At 35.1% G+C, this 25878-nt stretch overlaps 2 protein-coding genes across 2 annotated transcripts; one reads left to right on the forward strand and one right to left on the reverse strand.

The window, feature by feature from the left end:
• The first annotated feature begins 686 nt into the window (after positions 1-686).
• Positions 687-7845, forward strand: LOC127790572 (2-Cys peroxiredoxin BAS1, chloroplastic-like). Its single transcript, XM_052320144.1, has 7 exons — positions 687-1098; positions 1646-1720; positions 2478-2559; positions 2688-2767; positions 4106-4231; positions 7277-7390; positions 7505-7845. The coding sequence occupies exons 1-7, from the start codon at positions 877-879 to the stop codon at positions 7619-7621; spliced, it is 816 nt and encodes a 271-aa protein (XP_052176104.1). The 5' UTR covers positions 687-876; the 3' UTR covers positions 7622-7845.
• A 2549-nt stretch (positions 7846-10394) lies between these two features.
• On the reverse strand, positions 10395-15017 carry LOC127790466 (cytokinin riboside 5'-monophosphate phosphoribohydrolase LOG7). The gene is made up of 7 exons (XM_052319995.1): positions 14811-15017; positions 13713-13810; positions 12502-12532; positions 12047-12146; positions 11888-11958; positions 11198-11341; positions 10395-10832 (listed from the first exon to the last, which is right to left on the reverse strand). Exons 1-7 carry the CDS (start codon positions 14919-14921, stop codon positions 10737-10739), a joined length of 651 nt encoding a protein of 216 aa, XP_052175955.1. The 5' UTR covers positions 14922-15017; the 3' UTR covers positions 10395-10736.
• Between the last annotated feature and the right edge of the window lie 10861 nt (positions 15018-25878).

The raw sequence follows: 25878 nt of genomic DNA on the forward strand, positions 1-25878 counted from the left end.
TAAGGAAGAGTTAATGGTCCAAGTGAAAGGGAAAGAGAGACAAATGAAGATACTATCTGTTTTGATGTCTAATGAGAAAAATAAAGTAAAATTTCTTCTCTTATTAATAAAAATATATAAATATGATAAGATGTTTTAACACAAGTAAGATACCAGTGGTTAATATTTTATTTTCTTAGTAAGAAGTCTAATATTCTCAAAATGTGAGACAACTAAATCATACCCAATTTTAATTAACTTGATTTACTTCAATTCTCCAATCTGATTGCAGTGGTCATAGTTCTAAAATTGTAAATTTCATTATAATTGGATTGATGTGGATTCATTCATATAAAACCCATCAATGGAACCCAATAGACATCATTTAAATAAAAAAAATTATATAAAAAGTATATTTTCTCAAAAAAAAAATTTAATAACATTTACTCAACCTTAAAAAGATTTACCTAAAACTAGAGTATTTGATATTGAGTTTTCACATCTCATTAAAGTGATTTTAATGCCAAATATGATAAATAATGTATTTAATATATTTATAAGCTTTTTAAACGTAACACGTTAAATAACTCAAACTCAATTTAAATATTTTATTATTTTGAATAAATTCAAATATTTTATTAAATGATTATAATTAAAACTTAATGTAATTAAATTAATTTATCAACTCAGGGCCGGGCGAGACGCAAACGCAAACACACCAAATCTCAAAATCCACCAGCCCTTAACTCTCTCCTCTACTGCAACTTATCCACTCGCTCCCCTATCTCCATCTCCTCACCTCAGATTGGCCGCTGCAACAGAGAGAGCGAGAGAAACAGAGAGAGAGAGAGAGAGAGAGAGAGACCTGAGAGTTGGAGAGCGTTCGATCCAACAGCAATGGCTTGCACAGCTACTTCAACTGCTCTCATCTCGTCTTCTTCATCTTCCAACCCTAGGGCTTCCGTTTCCCCCAAATCCCTACCGTCCAAGCCACTCTCTCAAACCCTATCCATCCCTGCTTCCTTCAACGGCCTCCGCTCCACACCTTTCCGGTCTCTCCCCCCTCGATCTATCTCTTCCCGCCGCCCTCACTCTCGCCGCAACTTCGTTGTCAGGGCCGTAAGTACATTTGCCCACACTTATATCTCAATTTCATTTCTCGTTACGTTATAGCACATTCTCTTGCCTATCCGTTGGGCCAATTCCATATATCTTTACCTAAAGGTTTGAATATATGTTGACTTTGTTCATTGCCTTTGAAGGACTTAGCTATACTTGTTTACTGTGTATGTCCATGCTCATTTCTGTGCAGACTTCCTTTGCTGAATGTGCAAGTAGTTCTCCCCGCCCCTTTATTCATGTTTCTGGTGTATAATGCATGTTGCAAGTTTGGTTGGTAGATTTTGGTGTTGGTTGCGGAAATCTGGGGTTTAACAAGATACTTTGACATAAAGTTGAAGCTTGTGAACATTAAAGTGTATATTTTTGGCTTTCTGTTTTAAGGTTGTTCTCTTATTTTTAGTTAATTTCCATCAGCAGGATGATTAACTGGGCAAATAATCTATAAATGTTCAGAACGTCTGTATCAAATTCGTATACTTTAGTTTTCAGACTAGCTTTGATGAATCCTGTTTTCTTATTGTCTTTCTCTATTTCTTTGTGACAGAGTGGGCTTCCTCTTGTTGGGAATCAAGCCCCAGACTTTGAGGCAGAGGCTGTTTTTGATCAGGAATTCATCAAGGTAGTTTGTTATATTTTATTTCTAACGAATCCTTGTCTAAATGATTGACAAAGAGAACATTGTTTTAGGCACACATCATCTATCGAAGTAGTTCATTTTAAGTTATTTCTAAAAAGTCTTTGTCTAGGTGGGTTATGAAGAGAACATTGTTTTTGGCACAAGTTATTTATCTAGACTTATCAAGTAAACAAAATATCTTGGAATCTTCAGCTATGTACTCCCTGAAATGAACTGATTTCTGGGGTTTGAACTGAGTGAACTCTGAGTAAGAACTCGATGATTATCTTTGAGGTACCATTGATTCTAATTTTGAATTGGGTTTCCTGTACTCCTACGAGCAGTTAAGTAATCAGGATCGACTTATGCCAGTGTTGTTACACATGAGAGAAAAATAAGGAAGATCCTAGTTCTCTACGTGTAACAGCTAAAGATTATTAGGTCTTGCTTGTTAGTGATGAATGATGATACCTTATTCAATCATCCTTTTTGACCATTTTCTTATATGAAATTCATGCGATGATTTGCCTTTGGAAAGTGTAATTTTTTTCTTGTGTGTTTTCTTTTTCTTTCTTTCTTTTTTTTTGGGGGGGGAGGGGGGGGGGGAGTTGCTTGGGGGATTTACTTTTAATACATGGCTATAAATTCATTTCTCTTAAAGCCTGAAGATAGCATTTCAGGATCAGACACTTTAATTTACCAGTGCTCCGAACATTATTGGTTTTAGTTTATATTCTTATTTGACGGTATGTTGTTGCAGGTTAAACTCTCGGAATATATTGGAAAGAAATATGTGATTCTCTTTTTCTACCCATTGGATTTCACATTTGTTTGTCCCACTGGTGAGTCTGACCCTCAAGCAAATGTATCTCTTCTGTAATTTTTGTAATTCAATTATAGAATATAAAATAATGTCTTCATGGATCCAAACATGACCTATTTCTATTTCCTTTTTGTTCTTGATAAATAGAGATCACTGCTTTCAGTGACCGTTACGCAGAATTTGAGAAGATAAACACTGAAATATTGGGTGTTTCCGTAGACAGTGTTGTAAGCACTCTTTCCTTTTCTCTATTTATATGAGCATATAGTATTTTATATTATTGATACCTCCATGGTCCATCCTCACTTGTCGATGCATTTGCAATAATAAAACTTGCTAATAATGTTCATTGGTGGACATGTCACTGCCTTGGCCCTCATTAAAGATTTCACCTGCACATGGCATGGAACTTTCTTCAGTTTGATGCCTTTAGAATAAGGATCCAAATAAGGACATCTAGTCTTCACTAGTTCCTATGGTGATTTGAAAGTTTAAAAATTGTTCTCCTTTTCATGCTACTGAACTAGACCCTTCAAATATTGCAACCTTTCCAGAATACCACTCTATATATATCCTGAGTTGTTTTTGTGTTTGACCAAGCTTTTGCTATGCTGTGTCACTAAAATATCTGATGTTTTGTCACTTCAGAATAGGCCTTTTGAAAGATATTTCTTATCGATTCCTTTACCCATATCAAATTTTCTATTAGCAATATGCATAGCCCTTGTCTTGTACCTCGCTATTGGTATGTTCACAACATGAAAAATTTAATTGCATAGATTCTACCCTTCTGCATTTTTTATGCTTCAGAGATGTGGGTGGAAGCTGGCTATTCTTTCCCCCTGTCCCATGTGGTCACCAGTTTTTCTTGTCCTGATATACTTTACAGAACTGAAGTGCATCATTGCAACATCTTCACATCAAATCCAGCGGTGCCCCACTTTCAACTCAGTTGATCATGTCTGTCATCCTTTTTGACTTGGATGGATGCTTTTCCCATCCATCATATCCCTCTATAACATTATGTTGCAGGGGCTAGAAATCAATTATCATATTCATTATCGTATTCATTATTCTTTCAGGCAATCACCACTTTATGTTTTTTATTTTTTTTATTTACTCCTCTGATTTCTCAATCAAGTCTCTTTTCTTATTGTAGGCATTCTCTAATTCCATATTAGTCTTATTTTTATTTTTGTTGGTATGAGTATGCTTGGATAGAAGGTGGCTTACTTCAGGGGTTTTTGTTTCCGGTTGCTGAGTGGTAAAATTTTTGTTCTTTGAGCACTTGGGGTCTCAGATGTAATTAAATTTCTATGCAGCATAGGACTACATTCCGGACAATTATTTATTGCTGCTTGTAATTGCTTGGTCACGTATCCATTTATAAATATCACGACTTTTGAATCCCTCAAATTCTGTAGTTCTCTGGATTCAAATGATTATATGATCCACCTGCACGTCACCTATTGTAGTTTTGTTTTGGTTGCTCTTGTTTTGAAATCAAATTTACTTTTTCATTTTTTTGTGTAAATAATAACGAGAATATATTGTTGTTTGTGTAGTTCTCCCACCTTGCATGGGTACAAACAGACAGGAAGTCTGGGGGCCTTGGTGATCTGAAGTATCCATTGATTTCTGATGTCACTAAGTCGATTTCAAAATCCTATGGTGTGCTGATTCCTGATCAGGTAAGCTTTATATCTTTATTGCAACTACTCTACTTCCTTGATAGGTTACCATTAGTTTCTGAGACAACATATAGGTTATCTTGTTCAGCAGAATTATTCTAGGAAGGATCTATGTTTTGATGAATTCATTTAGAAATATAAAAGAATACTAGTTAGTAGTTACGAAGATGGTTATTTAATCTTACCAGAACTATTTTTTTGTTTTATGTTTAAGGTGGGGATCATTTTGGTTTTCACATTTGGTGTTGTGATGCTAGCATAATTTTTTCCATTATAAGGTGATTGATAATCAGATGGTGCTGCCTTGACAACCCATTTTGTTTGTTCTGATACATCTCTTCATTGGTCTTGACAAACAAGATCCCCTAATATATGTAATGTTCTTATAACCAATGCATTCTAATTCTATTTAACAATGCACCCCCCCCCCCCCCCCCCCCAAAAAAAAAAAAAAAAAAAAAAAAATAATAATAATAATAATAATAATAATAATAATAAAAAAATAAAAAATAAAAAATGTAAGGAACAAATAATGGTAAATTGGAAATAATAAATTAGTAAATAAAAAGTAAAAGTCTCCTTCAGCGCAGCCATCCCATACATGGCATTTAACAGGGTGCTGGTTCTACTGTGTGTTGAAACTGTTATGACAATGTGGATATTCTAGGAATGGTAATCTTAGGGAGTTCTGGGGATTGTTATATTACTGGAGTGAGTGCTGATGACGGTAATGCTGGAATTTTGTCAAAAACATAATTTGGCATTGAGCAGAAAACCCACATGTCTTGAAGAAAATAAAACCAAAGAAATGTTATACAACACCCAACATAACTTTTTTTTGATAGACATGGAATTAGTGGCGGGCACATTCCAAATTGGTCTGGTTTGGAAGAATATGGAAACCAACCTATAAATTGCAATTTGAATGTATTTCAAACCAAACCATAAAATTATGGTTTGGCTAAAGATTTTACCATTAAAATATTTTTTTCGGTACAAGATATTTTTAGTAAAAATATTTTATGTCATATGTATATAATATATAATGAATATTATATAATATTTCAAATGGTTTAAAAATATTTGCCGTTTGGTTTCAGTTTTCTTGTCACTGACTGAAACCAAGCCATAAACCTTATTTCTCAAAATTTTCAAACCAACTGTTTAAAAAAAAAAAACTTAAACTAAATCGAACCAAACCAAATTAACTAGTTCGGTTAACGGCTTGAACCAAACTATGCACACCCTTATTAAAGCTATAAGATGGGCTTGGGTGTGAATGTTGGGATATGCATCCAAAAGTTAGGTATGGTCATGTAGGATAGTGGGAACATTTAAAAATAATGGATGTTGCATAGCATTTCAATGCAATAAGGTAGATATAGTTTTTAATTAGAGACATAGGAGAAAGTTCTGTCTTTTATTCATGCAGGAAGCTAGATATATATATACTTGGATGAATATATTCATTTGCTATGAAACTTGGTCTGGTACATTTACATCATTAGAAAAAATTACAAGGATTCAAGTATGTCATCCTGATATATTATTACCTGAATCATAGCCATAAGAATGGATATGTTAAAGGGGAATAAAGTGTACAGTAACCATCTTTGTAGTTAATATATTAGAAGCAATAAAAATGGTGATTGTTTTTCAAGAGGATTTATTGTCTGTGATAACTCTTTTTTTTTTTTTTTTGTTCCTTTTTTGCTTGTGAAATCAAAAGGATATTTGGCTTTCTATCAACCAGGCACCATTTTTCTCTCAGTTATTTCATTGGTATTTTTTATTGAACATCAGCTACGTTTTTGTTGTCCACTTTCTTTTGGTAGGACCTTTTTGGTTGTCATGTGCCAAACCTTTCTATGAACATTACAGACACCTGCACACAAAGAGATTCATATGCAAGCAGGCATTAAGTTCTCATAATATTATCATTCATCTGTCAAAGGAAATCTTTCACGATTACTGGGAAAATTCTTTGCCTCCTGGTTCATCATTGGGGAGATTTACCATGTCAAAGCTGTGTTGTTTGCCATGTCAAAGTTCCCATTTTACTCCTGCCAAGGACTGGAGTATTAACAATGAACAGTATATCTGTGCTTTCACTTCAGATAACAGTCCATTGGTTTGGTCATTTCTCTATGTTATTTTTATCGTCTAAACTATGCTTTCAAAGGTTTGCCTTTATCTGGAGAGTAAAATCATTGATGAACTGTGGGGGAAATATAGGTACTTTGAAGATGTCTGAAAATATTCTATATAGAGGTCTGATGGAAAATGAGACTCTGCCACTGTTGCTGCAACACCACTGGTCCTCTCTCAAAAGTACTAGCTAAAGGTGACTTATAAGTTAATGGGACCAAGTTTTATACCCAAAACCTTCCCAATAGACTACTGATGTGGGATTGGGTTGTGACGGTTGTCTTCAAAATGATAGTTTGCATTAAATGTGTTTGACATTGATAACTCTTTTGTAGTAGTGTTCAGTGTTTAATTTTTCATGCAAGTTAACTGCCTGGACAACTTTATGGGCTCTTTTGTAGTAGTGTTCAATTTTTGCTTCCTGCAGCATTTCTGCCATTAGTTTGCCTTCACTAATGCACTGTATACTCTGAGAGGATCTTTTTTTTTTTTTTTGGTACGTCTAGAGAATTTGTTTATAATTGATACTGTTGCAGAAATCTGTGTTTAAAGTCTCCACAACAAAAAAAAAAAAAAAAGAAGAAAAGGGTCTGAGGCATTATTTATTTTGTTTATTCTCCTCAATTCTGACTTGTTATTGTTTGTAAGTGATGTATCAATTCATGTATTAATTTGATGCTTCAGTCTATTGCAAAATAAAAACAGTTTTGCACAGAGTGTTATTTGATAACAGAAAGTACAAGAACTTTTAAAGCCTGCTTTCCTGTTGCCCTTCTGATATATGCTTCATATTTAGTTTAGGAACCATTCCTATTATCCTTGCAAAAGATAAACTCAGATTCGCGATCATTTAATATTTTTATAGTATACCAATGTATTTTCATGTCCTTGGTATAGGGAATCGCATTGCGTGGACTTTTTATCATTGACAAGGAAGGAATTATTCAGCACTCGACCATTAACAATCTTGCAATTGGCCGGAGTGTGGATGAGACAATGAGAACACTGCAGGTAAATTATTCATTAGAAGTCTGGGCTCAATTTTTGGGCTTTAACCTATATGGAGGTTCGTTGGCATCTATTAACTGGTTTTGAATGTCTTGTTTCTTGTTTAATGTTCTGCAGGCATTACAATACGTTCAGGAGAACCCAGATGAAGTATGCCCAGCCGGATGGAAACCTGGAGAGAAGTCCATGAAACCAGACCCTCAGCTCAGCAAGGAATACTTTGCTGCTATATGAGGAGGAAACAGTAAAACAATCCTGTGGTATCTGTCCCATTCACGATGTCGTGAGGTTTTATAGAGTTTTGTTTACAGTCACTGCCTGCCTTGGTCTCCTTATTGATGAGTTTCCATATGCGGATTCTGGTTATAGGCAAAGTGAACCAGATGTACCATGTATTTAAAACTCATTAACGTTGGCATTATCTGTTTTGTAATAATACTGCAGAAGAAATTTCGATCCGGATTGTCTCATGAGCAGGCTTTGTCATATTCATTAAACCATAACATTTGGGTGCTAGCAACCAGATTTGTGAATTGCGGAATTGGCCGTTACCTTTAGCTTAAGCTTGCATCCAGTTATCGACGTGAATCAGTTATTCTTTGGACACACTGAACTGTTTCCTTATTTTGAAAGGTGTTTCTTTTGTACGAGGCTTTGTAATCAAGGGTTCAGGTGGCATGGGGTTTTATTTGTATGTAATATTTTATTTTTTTAAAGAGCTATTTTATAATTTAAAAACCCAAGTTTTTAGTAGTCACAGAAGAGAATGAATGGTCAAGGAATTGGCCGTTGCATTGCTTAAGCTTGCAACCGCAGCCAGGTCTCAATCTGAATCACCTCAACCTCGGAGACACATGGGCTTTTCCTTATTTGTAATGTGTTTAGTATACGAGAATTTTCCTCTTGTGAGAATTAATTTATTTATTTGGTGGAGGGTTGTGCTTAATCTGTTTTTATTTTTTATTTTTTCATAATTTCAACCCATAATTTTTGGGTCAATGACGTAGCATTTTGGTGCATTCTCTATATCACGCAAACTGAAAGCAAAGAAGACCAAAGGTTGCTCACAGCCGCGGCTTTCTTTTTCCTGATGTCTTGCATTTCTCAATCCCATTGATATTGAATTAACGACCGTAGATCAAGATTACCAGATTTCCATTGACCACAGATAATCTTTTGTGGATTGCAGAAGATTTTGCACAATCTGATCTTGTTGGCTGCTGAATGTGCCTCACATGAACACTCCCCCAAGGACAATAGTTTACTTATGAGGCAAATCCCAGTCTTCATATCGTATGGGTTTCGGTTATATATACACAACTTATTCTATATTACTAGTAGTTTAAATTTATTAGTGTTACGGCTTGTGTTTTGACCTTAGTTTGCATATTACACATCTTATTCTTAATGATTTTTAATGGGTGAAACGTTCTTAACAAAAATTGTACAATCAATGGCGTCAATATTCATATGTAATATGCATGATGATGGGTGATAGGCTCTCTAATCATTTAGAACCTCAAGTTTTAAATACTGCTTTGGACGATTAAAAGAATTGAAATTCGGGCTGGCAGGAAACTACATGGAAGGAGATTTCAAGCATCACCTTCTATGTTTAGTAAACATATTCTTTTTTAAGAGGTCACCAGTTTGACCCTCATTAATTTTTTTAAATGTTAAGAGTACGAGAAAATTTATTCATTAGATGCTAGTTACGTGGGTGACACCTAATTTATTTATATTTTTAATTAAAATTATATATATATAAATTTATGACTTATTCAAATCTCTTTCAAAACAAATAAAAATAAGAATTATTTCAATAAAACATTAGCGAAGAGCTATCATGGTCGGGTCACTTTAATTTTTTTTTTTAAATTATTAAAAGTAAGTTACAATTTTATCCTCACTCTTAAAGACACCTTCTTGAGTTTTAACAACAATGTCCTATAAAAGAAAATTTTTATTTTATTTTATTTATGAACAATGCTATTTGATTTAATTTTCAAATCAAATAGCAATGCCGTCTTTTGTACACAATTAATAATTTTATATATTCAAAATAGTTAATAAACCAATTTACAATTACAAAATATAGTCATTATATTATTTATTTTCCATTACAACTAGACACTAGACAGGGCATGCAGGCGAGACAAAATTTGGATTCTAGGCTTACGATGGCAGAGGTCAAAAACGAAAGGCAAAGATGTGTGGTCCATGGACGGTGGAAACACGGGCTGCCCCACCTTTGTCGTCCCTTTCAGTTGATCAGTCCCTATCCATCTTTAACACATGGCCCCACCGTTGGATCCCATCGCAACGGTGGCTACCCCACACCCCATCGAATCTGACGGCTCATGCAACCCGACGCAACGTCCTCATCACATTAGCCTCCTTCTTCATCATCAAATCCAAGCTTTGAAGATTCTGCACGAGACATGGGGGGACTCGCCGGCGCGTTGACTGTTCTTCATAGACTGCCGACACGCCGCGGCATGGAGAGGGTGATTCATTGTATGTGCAACACAACACTGGTTTTTTTTTTGTCCAGGATTTTGGGCCAAAATCGCTGGAGATATTGTTAGAGATACGATTAGATTGGTATGAAACTATCACATAATTAATTTGCTCCCTCAATTTTGGTCCTTCATTTCATTTGCTTTGGTTTATTTTCATTTTCTTAGTTTTTTGATTAGTTTGTGCATGAATAGATGTAGCTTTAATTAATATATTGAATACAATTTATCCTTCGTACGTCTCTCCAATTCTGACTTGAGGAAGGGTCTGAGTGATAGATATATCATTTCAGTTGCTCAACCCTCACTTAGTCCCACAATCTCAAATTTCCGTTCCCCTTTCTTACGTATTAAATCATGTTAAATTTATATTATGTTGTTGATTTTGCATGCCAAATTTTATTCTGCAAGTTTGCAAACAAGGCGCATCAAAGCAAAAATTAATAGCTGGCAGTATACGCATAGATGGAGTTTAATTGAATCACCTAACTTCAGCATTAGAAACTTTTCTGCAACTGTTTCCACATTACAGGATTTGCCATTGCCTGGCTTTCACAATTCAAGACAGACGCATTGTTAAAGCAACAGCTTGAGCTTGGTATAATAGGAAGGAATGCACCCTTTGGCAGCTCCACAAAAAGGACAAGTTACATCTTCTCCAGGCGAGTATGGAACTTAGTCATTTTAATGCACAGCCCCAAAAAAACAAAAGAAAATCCTAAGTATATGTGTCGGGACATTACGGTGTCAGACCGTATAAGCCTAAGTATATACTGCTACTGCGTATATATGCTAAATTCCAAAAAGCCGGGTACGATTCATCCGGTTCGTCAGGTGGCAAGGTCCGATTGGGGCACGTAATTTAGTCTGTCCACCTCCTCCCACACCAGTTTCGATGTTATTTCGTCGTACTGGGGCACATGTTCCTGATAAAAGAGAAAATCAGGTCTTTTATCTCAATTGCACCAAGAAAAGGGAATAATCAAGAGTGAATAATTTAAGACCAAATTTTTGGAACATTCAAAAGCAGTTGATCCAAAACCAGAAGAAAGAAAAAGGCAAACTTGCATTTAACTAGTCTTAGTCTCCATTAAAGAGATGAAGCATGGCACATTCTAATTAATAAAGTGTTCTTGTGGGACACCACGCCTCTCCCTCGTTAATATATATATATATATATATATCCTATTGGGTTAGATTTGCGCATAAGATGGCTTCAATGGTGTTCTTCCATCAGCTTTTTTAATGTTCTTCCTCTTCTAATTAATCCATAGTTAAATGGTGTTCATACCTCAAGTTCCCTGACCAATTCTTTCGCTGTCGGGGCAGACACGATAATGCGACGTGCAGTTGGCGAGATAAAGCCTTCATCAACGGCCTTGTCGAGGAAACACAAGAGGGAATTATAGTATCCCTCCACATTCAACAATCCCACCTGCATAATCATATGCCATTAAATTAGTGTAATTTAAGATTATAAAGCATAAGCATCCACCTTTTGACCAATACACACACACACAAAAATATATATATATATATAATTTTCCTCCCATTTAAACGGAGATTCCATTCCATGGTTGGACTGGAACTCACTCCGAATCATGATGACTCATATTGAAGCATGAATATGATTGAAATCACAAATCCTCAACTATCTTTTCATGTGAACCAAAAAAAGCACAACATGCATTTATTCTATTTATGAGCTACCATCTTAGTTTCTATTTGACAAAAACTACATACTGACCAAAACCCCTGCAAAATATGCTCTCTTGAGTATTTTGAACTCAAGAAAAAAGTCCGTGTCGGGGGACACGGCGGCATGCTGTCAACACACTAGGATTTCAGAATCAAAGCTCAAAGTAAACTACATTCCCAAGGTTGGTGAAGAAAGTAGTAAATTCTTGAGATTAATCAACAAGCAGCTAGCTATTTTTGACTCGAGAAAAACGAATCTGTGGAAGTTAATTAATATCCTTACGGGTTTACGGTGGATTCCAAGTTGAGCCCATGTAATGACTTCCAGCAATTCTTCAAGGGTACCATAGCCACCTTCAGATAATTAATTAGAATTTGTTAATTAAGGCGGAATCTTCACATTTGATAATTCTGTAAATAGAATTAAGTATGATCCGCATACCAGGAAGAGCAATGAAAGCATCGGCTTGCCGGGCCATCTCGGCTTTCCTTTGATGCATATCGGACACAGTTCTCAGTTCTCCAATGGTTACACCAGTAATCTGTTACAAATTTTGCAAGCAAAATAAGTCCAAAGATTATATCCATGTATTCTCTATCATGTGAAGTCCAGTGCATGAATTCTCATTCACTCAAAATTAATAATTGTATCCATTTATGAAAAAAAAAAAATCTAAGAAATATTATTGCCCCTGTGCAGACAGAAAAGGCAAAAGGGCAAGAGAGGTAGATAAAGTAAATGAAAGAATTGACAAGATTGATATCCCAAGACCAGACCAATTAAGCATTAGTGTCCCACATATATAACATCCATGCTCTGGTCACATTCTTAAAGCACTTCACCTAACAATCCAAAGGAGAAAAAGGAGGAGTTTGAATTGAAGTTTATGATTATACCTCTCTGGGCATGAGTGTCCTTGGAATAACCCTGCAAAACAACCCACAGAAAACTGGAATCAGGGGCCCTCCAAAAATGGCAAAAATAATTAAGAAAATTCTATATGCATCCACCCTTTTTACTCTCTACCCCCACATTGAAAAACACCTAAAGGAAAAAGTCACTTTTACCCTTGCTTTGCAGCCACCCATCATCGCTGGCGGCCCAAGCTCCCACCGGCAGCCGCCATCAGCTCCCACCCATCATCGCACTCATTTTCCCCCCTCTCTCTCTCTCCCTCTCTCCTGGTGGCGTTCCTCATGGCTGCCATCATCGCACCTGAACCCAGGGTTCGGGTGTGATGATAGCGGTCCTTGGGTTCGGGTGTGATGATAGCGCCAGCAGGAGAGAGGGGGGGGGGGGGGGGGAAGTGAGTGCGATGATGGGTGAGAGATGGGAGTTGATGGCAGCCGCATTTGGCGCGGACGGGAGGAGCCGACTATGATGGGTGATGATGGTCAGGTACGGGTGATGCAAGTGGGAAGGCTGTGTATAAGAGTATTTTTAGAAAATAATTATGTAATTTGTAAAAAATAGTCATGGAGAATAAAAAAAAAGTTAAGTGCAAATAGAATTTCCAAATAATTAATGAGCTCCGAGTGAGAAAACCTTGCAGAAACACCACCACATTAATAAAGCTGGTTTTCCAATCCCCTTAGGGGCAAAGCAGTCGTTTCAGTGAGATTTACCCTGTTTATGAAGGTGAGAAAACCCACAACATATTGATTGTTGGAAAAGGCTCTAATACTTTCTACAAAAGAAAGAAAGCTTTTTCCATCACTTTTCAACTACTAGTATAAACTAGAGACACCGACATTGTAGATCAAAAATAGAGGCCACTTTTGTTTCGCTGATCAAAGCCGCCCAAAAGCTCCCAAATACATATAAAGACACTTCAGATTTGCAACTTCAGAGACCAGGCGAACACAGGCCTTTAACGTCCTAGAAGGCCAGAACCATGTCCATAGAAAACCTCGTTTTCTGCTAAAATAAAAAAGCAGCATAAAAAGGAAAACAAATACTATGAGGCGGAGCCAGCTGCCGCATTTGATCCAATGATCCCTTCCTTCGGGCAGAGTGCACTTTGAGTATACAAAGGAGGGACATAACCCATTGACACAATTGTCATTCAAACATTGGGTTTGAGAGAGAGAGAGAGAGAGGGACATACCCTAGAACATGGCGCCCACCATCATGAACAGCCTGAGAAACAAGACCCATCAGACCCACGCTGCCACCTCCATAGACCAAATCAATCCTTCTCTCCACCTTCATCAAAACAACACAAACCCCCCCCATTAATACGTGTCAGAGAACCCATCATCTCCCGTCCCAAAATATTTTATTATGATAAGCATATATACGTATACAAGTTAATTTATTAGGAGTCTAGCTAAGTAGAAACTAGAGAGAGAGATGAGAAAAAAAAATTAGAGAGATAGCCCCTATAAATATAATTATCAAATATATATACACACATTATATTAATATAACGGAGCATTCATGAATGCGAAACCCATAAACAAGAATCATGGAGGCTTGGTGATGGAGAGGTAGTGGGAAAGCCCAAGAAGAGAACACGCTCAAAGCAGTAATAATACCAAGAAGGCACGTTTGGTTCCCTACCAGAGACACCCCCCCATTTTCATTTTCATTTTCCTTTTCCTTTTATATTAAACTAGAGAGAAAGAGAGAGAAAGAGAGAGAGAGATCATGCAAGAAGGCTGCTCTCAACTGACAGGCAGGTCACAGCTAGCAATCGATCTTCTCTTTCTCTATCTCTCTGATGCCGAACATAAACCCTAAAACCTTATTCTCTAATGGCGCTTAACAATCATATCCCCATGTTGACAGTTTTGTTTGCTGGGAGCACACGACCATACCCAACCCACTTGGCACAGAGAAAAGTGCAAAGAAAATGCAAAACAAAATTCACAAAACTAAGGATGAGAAAGCCAGTGGAGAAAAAGAAAAATCACAACGCTATGCGGTTTGGCGCAAAAATGCATTAGGAAGGATAATACGTTATGTGAATTCAGACTTTCAGAAGAAAACCGTATAAGGAAAGATGAAGGATCGTATCTTTGCGGGGAAGAGGTTTGAATCTGTAAGTCGTTGGTGAACCAGAATGGAGCTAGGCCAGGATTGATTGGACATAAAAAAAAATAAAAAAAAGAATTGAAATGCCAATCAGGGGTTTGAATCAACTGCTTTGGTTGATCACAAATTAAAGGGAAAAAATAAAAAGAAGAAACAAGCTGAAAATTACCAGTTCTTTGCCAAGCTCAACAGCAGCTTCTTGGTAGCTAGGTTTCTTCCCCGAACTGCTTCCACAGAACACACAAATTCTCTTGAATCTCGATCTTGTCTCATCCTCCATTGCTCTCTCTCTCTCTCTCTCTCTCTCTCTCTCTCTCAAATAATAATGAATGATGTTCTTGGAAAAGAGGTAGAAGTAGAAGTAGAAGTAGGAGGAGGGTAGAGAATGGAAACAACACCCACATATATTTATAAAGGCCACATCCTAAATTCTACACAACCAGTCGCAATCTTTCTGGCTGGTACCGTGGCCAGGTAATTGAATTCCATTTTTTATTTTATATTGTTGTTAGCTCCCATTGTGTAGGTTTATATTTTATCAATATACATGCCTGGTGTGACGTTTGTATACAATAGTAATTAACTCTATTTGTCTAAGATACGTATACAAATATATCCGCTTCCGCCGGGGTCCTAGCCCGGAATTGATGACCCTTTTTTTATATCTCACGTAATATCTTTGGTAACAGCAGTGAAGGTATAAATCCAAATATAATATCTTAGTAATAATCTTGAATTTAATTTCAATTTAGTGATAGAATAAAATAAAATTTATTTGATTAAGTGATCCTAAATTGCAAGAAATTCAAACATTAAGTATTGTGTTTCATATTTGAATTAAACTCTTAATTAATTACTTCATAAAAATTTGGTCATGTGACACCACAGATGGAGCCCATATTTTCAGGCGTACTTGGAATTAATCAGCTCAATAATTAGATTCTATGATAGGCACTAGGAGGGACCCTCAATCCTCTCTCTATAGACATTAAGCTTGTTTTTCAAAACACAAAGTATAATTTGATTGAAAGTTTTTTTTTTTTTTTTTTTAATATCACGCTTTTGCTTTACTACCCATAATTTGTTAAATGCTTTGCTTTGTTTTATCTTGCATGGATCTCATGAGTGGGCCCTCTTTTCATGGTTGCGCCAACCACTCCAAATGTAGAATAAAAAAAAGTTGCATTTTTAGAACAATTATATATAAATTGGTGTAGTTCTAGGCATTATTTTATAATCTATTATACTTTTCCAAATCCTTTTTTATGCGTACATAACATCTTTTTTTTGTCCTTATCTTAGTTGGGCACAACATAGCAAACCAAATTTCATATATGAAAAAGCTTTTGCTCATATTCAATCTTCAATTTTTAATTATTTGACTCATTCCACAGCTACGGGCAAACATTATCATCTCACATTTCTTTATATATTTGTTGGGAAGTAGGGGTGGGGTTGTGAAAATTTGTTTGACATGGGTGACAAATGACAATCTTATTAATATGCCTTTGCCCCAGAATACTAGTGCTTTTTTATTTTTTGTTTCTTTTGTGGGATCTTAATGATTTCCTCCATTTATAAGTTATTTATCTGGTAACGGAAGTAAGTGAGGAACTTTGAGAAATCGTGGGATAAAATTGAGAAGTGCAAAATGTGTAAAAAGAGGGTTACTTTTGTTTACAATAAAAACTCAAATATATAGTTCAAAATTTTCTTTAATCAATAAATTGAATTAAATTAGCTTGAAGTGAAATGTATGGGGAATCGTGAATGGCAAATTGCTGTCATTTTCTAGCGAAACAAATAATATTTTTTAGAGGCCATTAATGAAAGAGACAATCGTGCAATGATGTAGAGAAAACACGAATTGCTCATGTTGGGAATTGCACGATGGCTTCTGCAAGAATTTACAACACTATGTGCAGACTTATTTGTTTAATAATAATAAAACTAATTTCCAATTAAAGTTGATGTGATTTTTGACTTTATAATTTTACCTATGCTCGCGTGCCATAGTTTGCATCTTATGGATGTGTAAATGGGCTCAAAACTAGAGTAGTGGAGATCCTCTTGAACAAGAAGCTTTTGGAAGATCTTTTCAGAAGACTCTGACAAAAAAAGCTCAAGAGTAGTGGAGATCCTTTCAAAAGCTCTTAGGCTTTTGGAAGATCTTCTCAGAAGACTCCGACAAAAAAAGCTCTCTCGCAGGACACCTTGTATGGAAGAGACATGCAAATCTATTTTCACAATTCCTCTAGTGACAGATAACTAAGATTAATGTCAATCTTATAAAATCAGAAAAAATTATAATTGACTCATAGATTAGTTATAAAAGGGTGAGATCACATTTCTTCTTGTTTGCCACTTTTACATCATCAAGAGCTTCACACTTTTTTTTTTTTTTTATGACTTCATTAGAATTTGATTTAAGCATTCAAGTGTTTGTACTAAAAATATTTTATGCTCTTTGACTGTTTCTTTCTTACAAAATTCTTGAATTTTAGAGACGAATTCATTGGTACAAAATATTTTTTAGACGAATGATTCAAACAAGATCGTAAGTGGCTAGAAATAGACAGAATGAAAAAATATATAACATCCACAGTTCCTTGGGTATCAAGAGACTCCCTAGTTAGGACTCTCAAAGCAAACCCTTCTACAAATTATCCCTCTAAACAAGTACGAAGCTCCCCAAAGGCAATATAAGGAGAGCACTAGAGCTCTCTGAGATGTGGTAATCTTTTTGCAAATGTCATGCCTCACACCCCATTACTGTTGACTTTGCAAAACTACGCAAGAAATAGGTAGAATGACCCAACATGTGAGACTTGGAGGGTTTCTAGGAGAACTAATGAGATGATCCACTCCTCCTACATATCCACCAAGAGAAGGATGTTTGGAAGACTCTCCCAAAACTCATTCAGCAAGGGAAATGATCACAAAAATGGGAAGAGTCAACGCAAATGTAGACCTGACATAAGGTAGGGATTGCCCGACCATGCAGGGAAGTACCACGAGGTGGTCGACAGTATGAATATAGACGTCTTTTTGAAAGAAAAAAAAAAAGCCTAGTAAGTAGTTGGAGGTTAATAATCAGACTACCTTAGCTCGTGAAAAGTGATCGATTTGAAAAAAAAAAAAATCAAGTGTTGGAGTAGAAGAAGCTGGTGCTAGTAGAAGAGGACCAACAAAGAAAAATGATTCCCTTCAATCTTGAGATCATGAAAAAACCTCTCCCATCCAAGTTTAAAATGCCTCATCTTGCTATGTATTTAGACAAATGAGGCCTCTATGATCACATTCATAAATATGAGTTAGTAATGCTACTCTATGAATGGCAGGATACAACAATGTGAGACGCTTTCTCCCTAACTTTGACAGATAATGCTTAAACTTGGTTTAGCAACTTAGCAGAGGGCTTCATTTCCCCTTTTGAGCAACTAAGGATGGAATATATTACAACCTTTGTCATTAATAGTAAGAGGAAGAAAGTCACCACATATTTGCTTAACATCATACAAGAAGGGTAAGGAAACCCTTCATAAATGTTACCCTAGAAATTTAGGACTTGTAAGTGGGTATGACAATTGCTATAATGCTTTAGGGGACAAAATAAGTGCAATTGCAAGAATCACTCTTTTTGGATCAACTTGTAACTTCGGAAAATTTATTCATTCGAGCTAATAAATATATCTTGCAAGATGAAGTAATTAATGAATATTATTGGAGGACATGTGAAAAGAGGCATGAAAAAAAAGGAGAAAGATATGGGCGAGGAAACAAGCAAATGGAAGGAGAAGCCTAAGAGGTTTGATAGCCCTCTTAGACTAAGTTTGGAAATTATACCTAGTTCACAACTATCAAAAGATTTGGTCTCATTTGGTTTTCCAAGAAGACTAACCAACCCCTAGGAGAAAATAAGGAAGCTTTTTGTAGGTTCCATGGGACTTTGATTGATAAATCCTATTTTTTAATGAACCAAATTGAGGCACTAGTGAGGGAATGAAAACTAGGGCGATTTCTATATACTGAGACCTTTAATAGAGTTAGAAGGTATGACAAAAGGCAAGAAGAAAGACTAGAAAAAGCAAGGAAAACAGGGTAAGGAGTAGGATGACAAAAGAAAGGAAAGACAAAGAACTCCCCCCTTGGACAATAAGCCTACCCATCAAGCCATTCGCGTCATCTCTAGAAGGGAAAGCATGGCGAGAAACATTTCATCCTTTAGAAAAGCCTATGCTAGGCAGGCTTATCAAGTGAACTTTATAATAAAGGTTCAAGAGAACAAGAAATGTATCATCTTCAGTCTAGTAGAAATAGGGGATGTCATCATGCCTAACAACAATCCCATGGTAATTTCTATCACGATAGCCAAGCATCAGATTAAGAGGATATTTATAGAAAACTAGCAACAGTTCAATCAATTTGATTTACTAGAACTGTTTTAAGAAAATGAACATCTCCTAAAACAGGTTTGAAACTATATCTTCTACCCTGTATAGTTTCACTTGGGAAGTTGTACTTGTGACCGGATAAGTGCAGCTAGCAATGACCCTAGGGACCGAGCCTCAAAATGTGATGCGGCAAGCAAATTTCATGGTAGTTAAATCATCCTCGTCAACTTATAATGTGATATTGGGATATCCACTATTGAATGATATGTGAATTATAATTTCCTCAATATATTTTCTGACAAAATTTTCAACATCTCATGAAGTTGGATAGATGCAAGGTGATAAAAGGAAAGCAAGAAACTACTATATCTCTTCTACTAAGGAGAAAGAGAATAAGGAAATTCTTTCCATAACAAAGCAACACATGATTAAGCCTCAGCCAATATGGAAGAATAAAAGGCTATAAGGTTGAAAGATGAAGATGTAGAGAAGTTAATGTACATGGGAAGCAACCTACAAGAGGAATCAAAGAAAGAAGTCGTAGAAGTGCTTACGAGCTAATGCAGATGTGTTTGTATGGCCACTGATGGGTATGCATGGAATTAGTCCCGAGGTGATCTTCCATCATATGAATGTAGATACAAATATGAAGCCTCTGTTAATTAGAAGAAAAGAAACATCACCCCCGAGAGGCAATAGGCCCTGGAAAAGGAAATTAACAAGCCCTTGTTCGTCCATGAAGTATACTACCTTAAACAAAGCTTGCTCAAAGGATTCATACACTATTCCACAAATCGATAAATTGATAGATGAGATATTAGGGTTTGAACTTCTAAGATCCTAAGATGCCTTATGTAGGTATCAATAGATCTTGATGTACCTATTCAACAAGGAGAAGGCATGCTTCATCATTGAGAAGGGAACCTACCAGTATAGGATTATGCCTTTTGTGCCAAAAAAATGTGGGAGCTACGTACCAAAGCATGGTTAACAAGGTCTTTAAGAACCTACTAGGAAACACCATGAAAGCCTCCATAGATGACATGATTGTGAAAATTTGACAAACTGAGTCATACGCAAAAAAGCTTACCCGAGTATTCGAAGTTCTTAAAAGATATAACATGAGAATAAACTCTAGCAATAGTTCATTTTGTATAGCGCAATCTAGTAATATTAAGGGGTATATATGAACACATAGCGAGGGATTGAGGCTAATCATGAGAGGACTCAAGCTATTCTAGATATAAAGTAGTCATCCTCGATCAAAGATGTGCAAAGGCTAATTGGAAAAGATTAATTTGTTAAAATCAAGCCATCAGTGATTGAGCCAATAGTGGCAAAGTAGGTCAGAGAAGAGCACAAGGGTTGAGTATCGTGGTGATAGAGCACAATGGTTGAGATCTACCAAAATATAATCCCATAAGTGTACATTGCGTAGCCATGGGAAGATAGAGTAATAACATTGAGTTACAAGCTAAAAAATAATCCACTTTGCTACTTTCCAAACTAGATAGATTGTTTAACTCAAGGAGTGGGGGACAAGTGATAGGGTACCCAAAAAAGTAAAATTACTAACATGCCTCCTAAAAGGTATAAAATTCCACACTGTCAAGTGTCCCTATTGGCAAGTAACAAAAAGATGACACATGGCCTCTCATTCAATCCAGATTAAAAAGATAAACTCACAAAATTTAACTTCTGGATCCTAATCCCAAACAACCCAACTCCTATTGGTACAGTCTAAGATAACTAAACCTAGAGGCCTTGGAGATAATTTCAACCCAACAAATTTGGTGCCAACATGAGATAACTGGACTTGGAAGTCTTGGAGATAATTTTGGCTTGTCAAATTCATCGCCAGCCTAAGATGACTGGTCCCAAAAATCTTGGAGATAATTTCAGTTAGATGAATTCACCATTAGCCCAAGATATCCGAGCTTGAAAATATTGTAGATAACTCTGAGAATGTTGACTCATTAAAAGCTAAGACCATCACAAGTAAACAAATAGAATCATAATATTCAGTATACATTTATTGCTCTTTTATTTTACTAGATTGAGTATCGGAGGTTATATTAGGAGAATCAACTAACTTTTTTTATAGGTGCTCGCATTGAGTCAAGTCTTGGTGATCAATACCAACAACCATTTTTAGAATTTCCATTGTTATTAAAAAAAAAACTCAATGACTAACTATATATTTGAAAGCATAGTTTTTGGAATCGCATGATTCATAATTCGCATTGTGTGATTGGATATAATTTTAAACTAAATTGATAAGAACTTATGGGAGAGTTGAAAATTGGAAAGAGCATAAACTCAATGACTAACTAAATTCATAATATATACATGATTCCATCTCTAATGATATTCATACTCAGGAAGTTAAGGATTGGGACTGAGTGGCGGGAGGGAGCTCCACAAGAGAGGGCATCCCAAGAAAATTATGGATTGATGGAAAAATAGATGGTAAATCTGTTTGAAATAGGAAAGTATGTGGAGAAGCAAGTGATGATAATATTCACTTGCGCCAAGATATGGATAGGCAACAAGATACAATTTTCTATTAGATATCCAATTAAGCACTTAATAACCCACATCTCCACTTGTGACCATAGTAACATTTCAATTATAAAAGTTATAAACTATGATCATAAATGTTTTTCTACTCGCATCGGATCGGGCCTACACTCTTCCTATGAATTTACTCAACAAATGTTATGTTATCTTATGGGGGTAATATAATAATCTTAAAACTATAATAACCCATGAAAAGATAAGTTTTCAAAATCACTCTACAACCCCTTACCATCTACTTTTTTTTGTATTCATTAGTTTTGCTGGATCTAAACATTTACAACACCTAATACCAAATTCAATCAACATGGCAAAGACGTCAGCGACATCACAAGCTACTTTAGCCTTTTGACTTAAAAGAGTCGGGGATAGGCGCAATTGTGTTCATTTTAAAAATAAAATTTGTTATTTTATTTAACAAATACGCTTAAAAATTAAGTAAAATAAATAAAAATATGATCTCTGATTATTAATTATATTACGATTATTAAAATATAATTATAGGCGTAATCAATTTGTAATCATAATTCATAATTATATAATATAATATTAATTTTTAGTTTTGCCCAATTTGGTTTATTTTTGTGTGTTAGTTGTTTATTTTTAATTATATAATTTATTAAAACAGTTAAAAATAAAAATCATGAATACAGTTAATTCGTCTATTACACAAACGGATATATAGACCAAAAACTACTGCTACTATTATAATTCTCTTAAAATTTGTAATTAAACTGATTCATATCCATTTCTATATTTCTATTAAGAGGTTATTTGGTGGTGTTATATTTTCTAATCATAATTGTTTTTTATTAATTTTTAAAAAAATCTCGTTAAATAAAATATAACTTTTCTTTTAAAATATAGTTAATTTTTCTAAAAAAAAGTAAGTTAAATATTACAGCGTAACATAAGATGGTAATACTAGATACCCTTTGTAAATTAAAAAAAAAATAAATGGTAATTTTTTTTTTTAATTTTCAGATGGACTTAAATAAAAGACTCATTTATTAATTAAAAATAAAGTAAGTCTTAAAATTAATATTTAGAAAAAAAATATATAATGTATAAAAGGAGAGAAAAGGGGGAAATTAAGGGGAGAATACGCACGTGCGGACAGTGACAGATGAAGGGGGGAAGCCATTATTAATTGGAAGCGGCGGAAAGGGAATTAAATGCCAAAACTGCCGACACTGTCGACGAGGGGGGTATGAGGTGAAGTGACATGGCGTAACAGAGCCATCCGATTGGCCCCTGCTTTCATCTTCCCTGTCCTTCGGTTCCACATCATGGTGGGAAGTGGAGCTGTTTGGTTACGGCTTTACTTATAATAATACTTTTAAATATACTAATACTTGTACTCTTTTAATTTAAGTTAAGTGGGTCTTTTTCTTATTTATTTATTTATGCTTTCTTTTCTTTATTTTTAAACCTAATAATAATAAGACAATAATATATTATCTCTTTATAGTCAATAATATGAACTTTTTTATTAATTATTTTTTATTTATAATTCTATCTTTTTATTTTATCACTTTCTTCTTCTAAATACATATTTTTTTCCATTCACTCTTATATGAGCCTTTGTTAAATTCTTATATATCAATAAATCATTTTAGTTGTATTTTATATAATTTAGAATCACAAATACTTAATTTATTTTATTTTATGATTATATATTTAGGTAAATGTATTTAGTTTTAAGCACGTGCAGGAACACGTACGCGGTCCGGGGGGGGGGGGCCAGTAGCAATTGGCAATTGGGAGAGTGGAAGGAACAAGCCGCCGTCAAACCGACGGGGGGGGGGGGGGTGCAGTCGCAATTGGCAATTGGGAGAGTGGAAGGAACAAGCCGCCGTCAAACCGACGCCATGTCTGCACCTTATCTCTGGGAGTTTTCTTGGAACTTGTGATGCGTCAAAAACTTTAAAGTCCTGTTTGTCTGGCTCCTTTTCCATCACCAACTCGATTTGACTCAAACCGGGTCGATTAATCAATCATTCCTTTCATTTTAATTTCTTAATTAGTTTGGGTTTTCTTTAATCAGAAAAATTAACATGCAAGCCAATGGTGCATCATGCATGATGCACATCAAGAGTTGAATAAGATTCCCACAAAGTTGGGTACAGCCAATTCTTAGGGAATACATCATATGTATTTTATAATAATACCAGAAGATGTGTCACAATGAATGAATATTATAAGTTTGTTTTTAAATTAGATGCCTTAGAAATGAATTAATGCCAAGTAATTTGGTCTAAACAGCAAGACATGTACGTACTAGTGAAGGGTAAACATCGGGGAAGCCAACTAGACCTTAACCTGTAAGATTCCCGGCATTAATTAATCTAATTGAGAAAGCCCCATTATGTTTATGTACTCTTTTAAGCATACAATTAATATTTGGATATTTAAGAATCTGTCGAGAGATTTTTTGGACATGGTCAAGCCATTCAATTCTCTCAAAGAATGTATATAAATTTGTATCAATAACTATCTTAACCTTGTCAATTAGAGACCATTTTAAATGTATTTGTTAGAGATATTTATGTGAATTATTGATATACGTACACACTTTATCTATAATAAACTAGCTATTAAAGGTGATTTCTCCATCCAAATTAGCTACTCGGGCACACTCAAAAAATAATAAGTACACTTCAATTAATACTATCTAAAAATTAATAAATAATTAACGAAAGTTGAATGTCCAACCATTAATAGTAATTTATTGTGTCATAAAATATATTTGTACAAAATCATGCCATATATATTAATGAAACACAAACAAGTATATGAAATTAAAATGGTTCATAACTATTTTTAATAGCATTACAAAATTGCACACTAACACTATTTTCTCTTAGAAAAGAGTCATCAAATGTTTCTCCAAGTGCAAGCCAACCATGAAGTACCTCTCTTTTAATTAGTATCTATTTTAATGTTTTATTTTGTTAATTGTAAGAGTTCCCATGGAATAGGACAAGAAGTTTGGATAATGGAAATCCTTTTCAATAGATATGTTTATCTCAATTGTAGCTGTGTTTGTGATTTAATAACCAGCAGATCTCATTCTAAAGGTTGATTATTCTCCCAGAAATGAGCATATCATTCATTTGGAATAATGTTTTTGATGGAATGAGATAGCGAAGAAAGGCATGAAATGATCAGGCATGGGAGAAAGCTAGATCATCCTCCTAGTCCTAGCTAGACACACATGCAAGATCTATATATAAATTCAGTAGGTAGCTGTAATATTTAAGTTCGATCGGTTTGATGATAAACAATTAGGTCGTCCAAGATTTAGTTGGATCCTCGGACTTGTCAACCACTCCAGCTTCCCATGTTATTATTAACTTTGGCATTCGAAGCTTCTAGTGATTATAATTCCTAACATGTGTGAACATTTTCAAGATAAAATGATATTATTATATATATAGAATTTATGATAAAGATAAAGACGAGTTTATTATGTAATTGGGTTTTGTTTGATTGGATTAAAGTTGATGATTACTATTGTCGATTTGGATAAATTAAGATAATTAGTAATGTGTGGGTGGAATGGATGATTGGGTCGTTGGGTTTTGGGGGTCTGATGGGTCATAATGAGAAGCAAGTTAGGTGGAGTCAGTTCCATCATTTATCTCAAAGAAGAACATATCTAATTAATTTAGTGATTAATTACTCACTTATAATGTTGCTACCACTTAATGGGAATATATTGCTTGTTAGAGACTCGTTTTCTGTATCGCCAAGGCCTTGGCTTGTAGGAATTAAAAACTTGAAATGGTTTTGGATATATATATATATAATTAATTCTTCCAGTTTCATCCACCATTTTTATATTATACACATTGTTATAATGGAACTCATTCTCCTTTGGGGGGCTTCGCTCAAGGTCGGCCCAAATGATATTGGGCCGAGCCCATATCATTAACCCAATTTTCAGGTCATTTGAACTATATTAGGCCAGAGCAATGCAAAGAGATGATAACAGAAAGAGTCCTAGCCCCGCTAATGCTTAGGCGATGGGGTGCTCATCATAAGTTAGGTAGATCAAGAATTAAATTGATTAAAATTAAATGTGTTGGGATCTATTTGATTTTTGTTTTAATTTTTCAGACCTATTTCATGCTATATTAGGTCTAAGTTAGAGTATCGAATAGATATATCTATTTGACTTTACCCTACAAACTAGTATATCACCCGTACAATGCACGATAGTTGTTTTTCATGATAGTGATTTTAAAATATTTTGAGAGTATA

Source organism: Diospyros lotus, chromosome 14, assembly GCF_014633365.1.
Source record: "Diospyros lotus cultivar Yz01 chromosome 14, ASM1463336v1, whole genome shotgun sequence".
In the NCBI taxonomy this organism is placed as follows: domain Eukaryota; kingdom Viridiplantae; phylum Streptophyta; class Magnoliopsida; order Ericales; family Ebenaceae; genus Diospyros; species Diospyros lotus.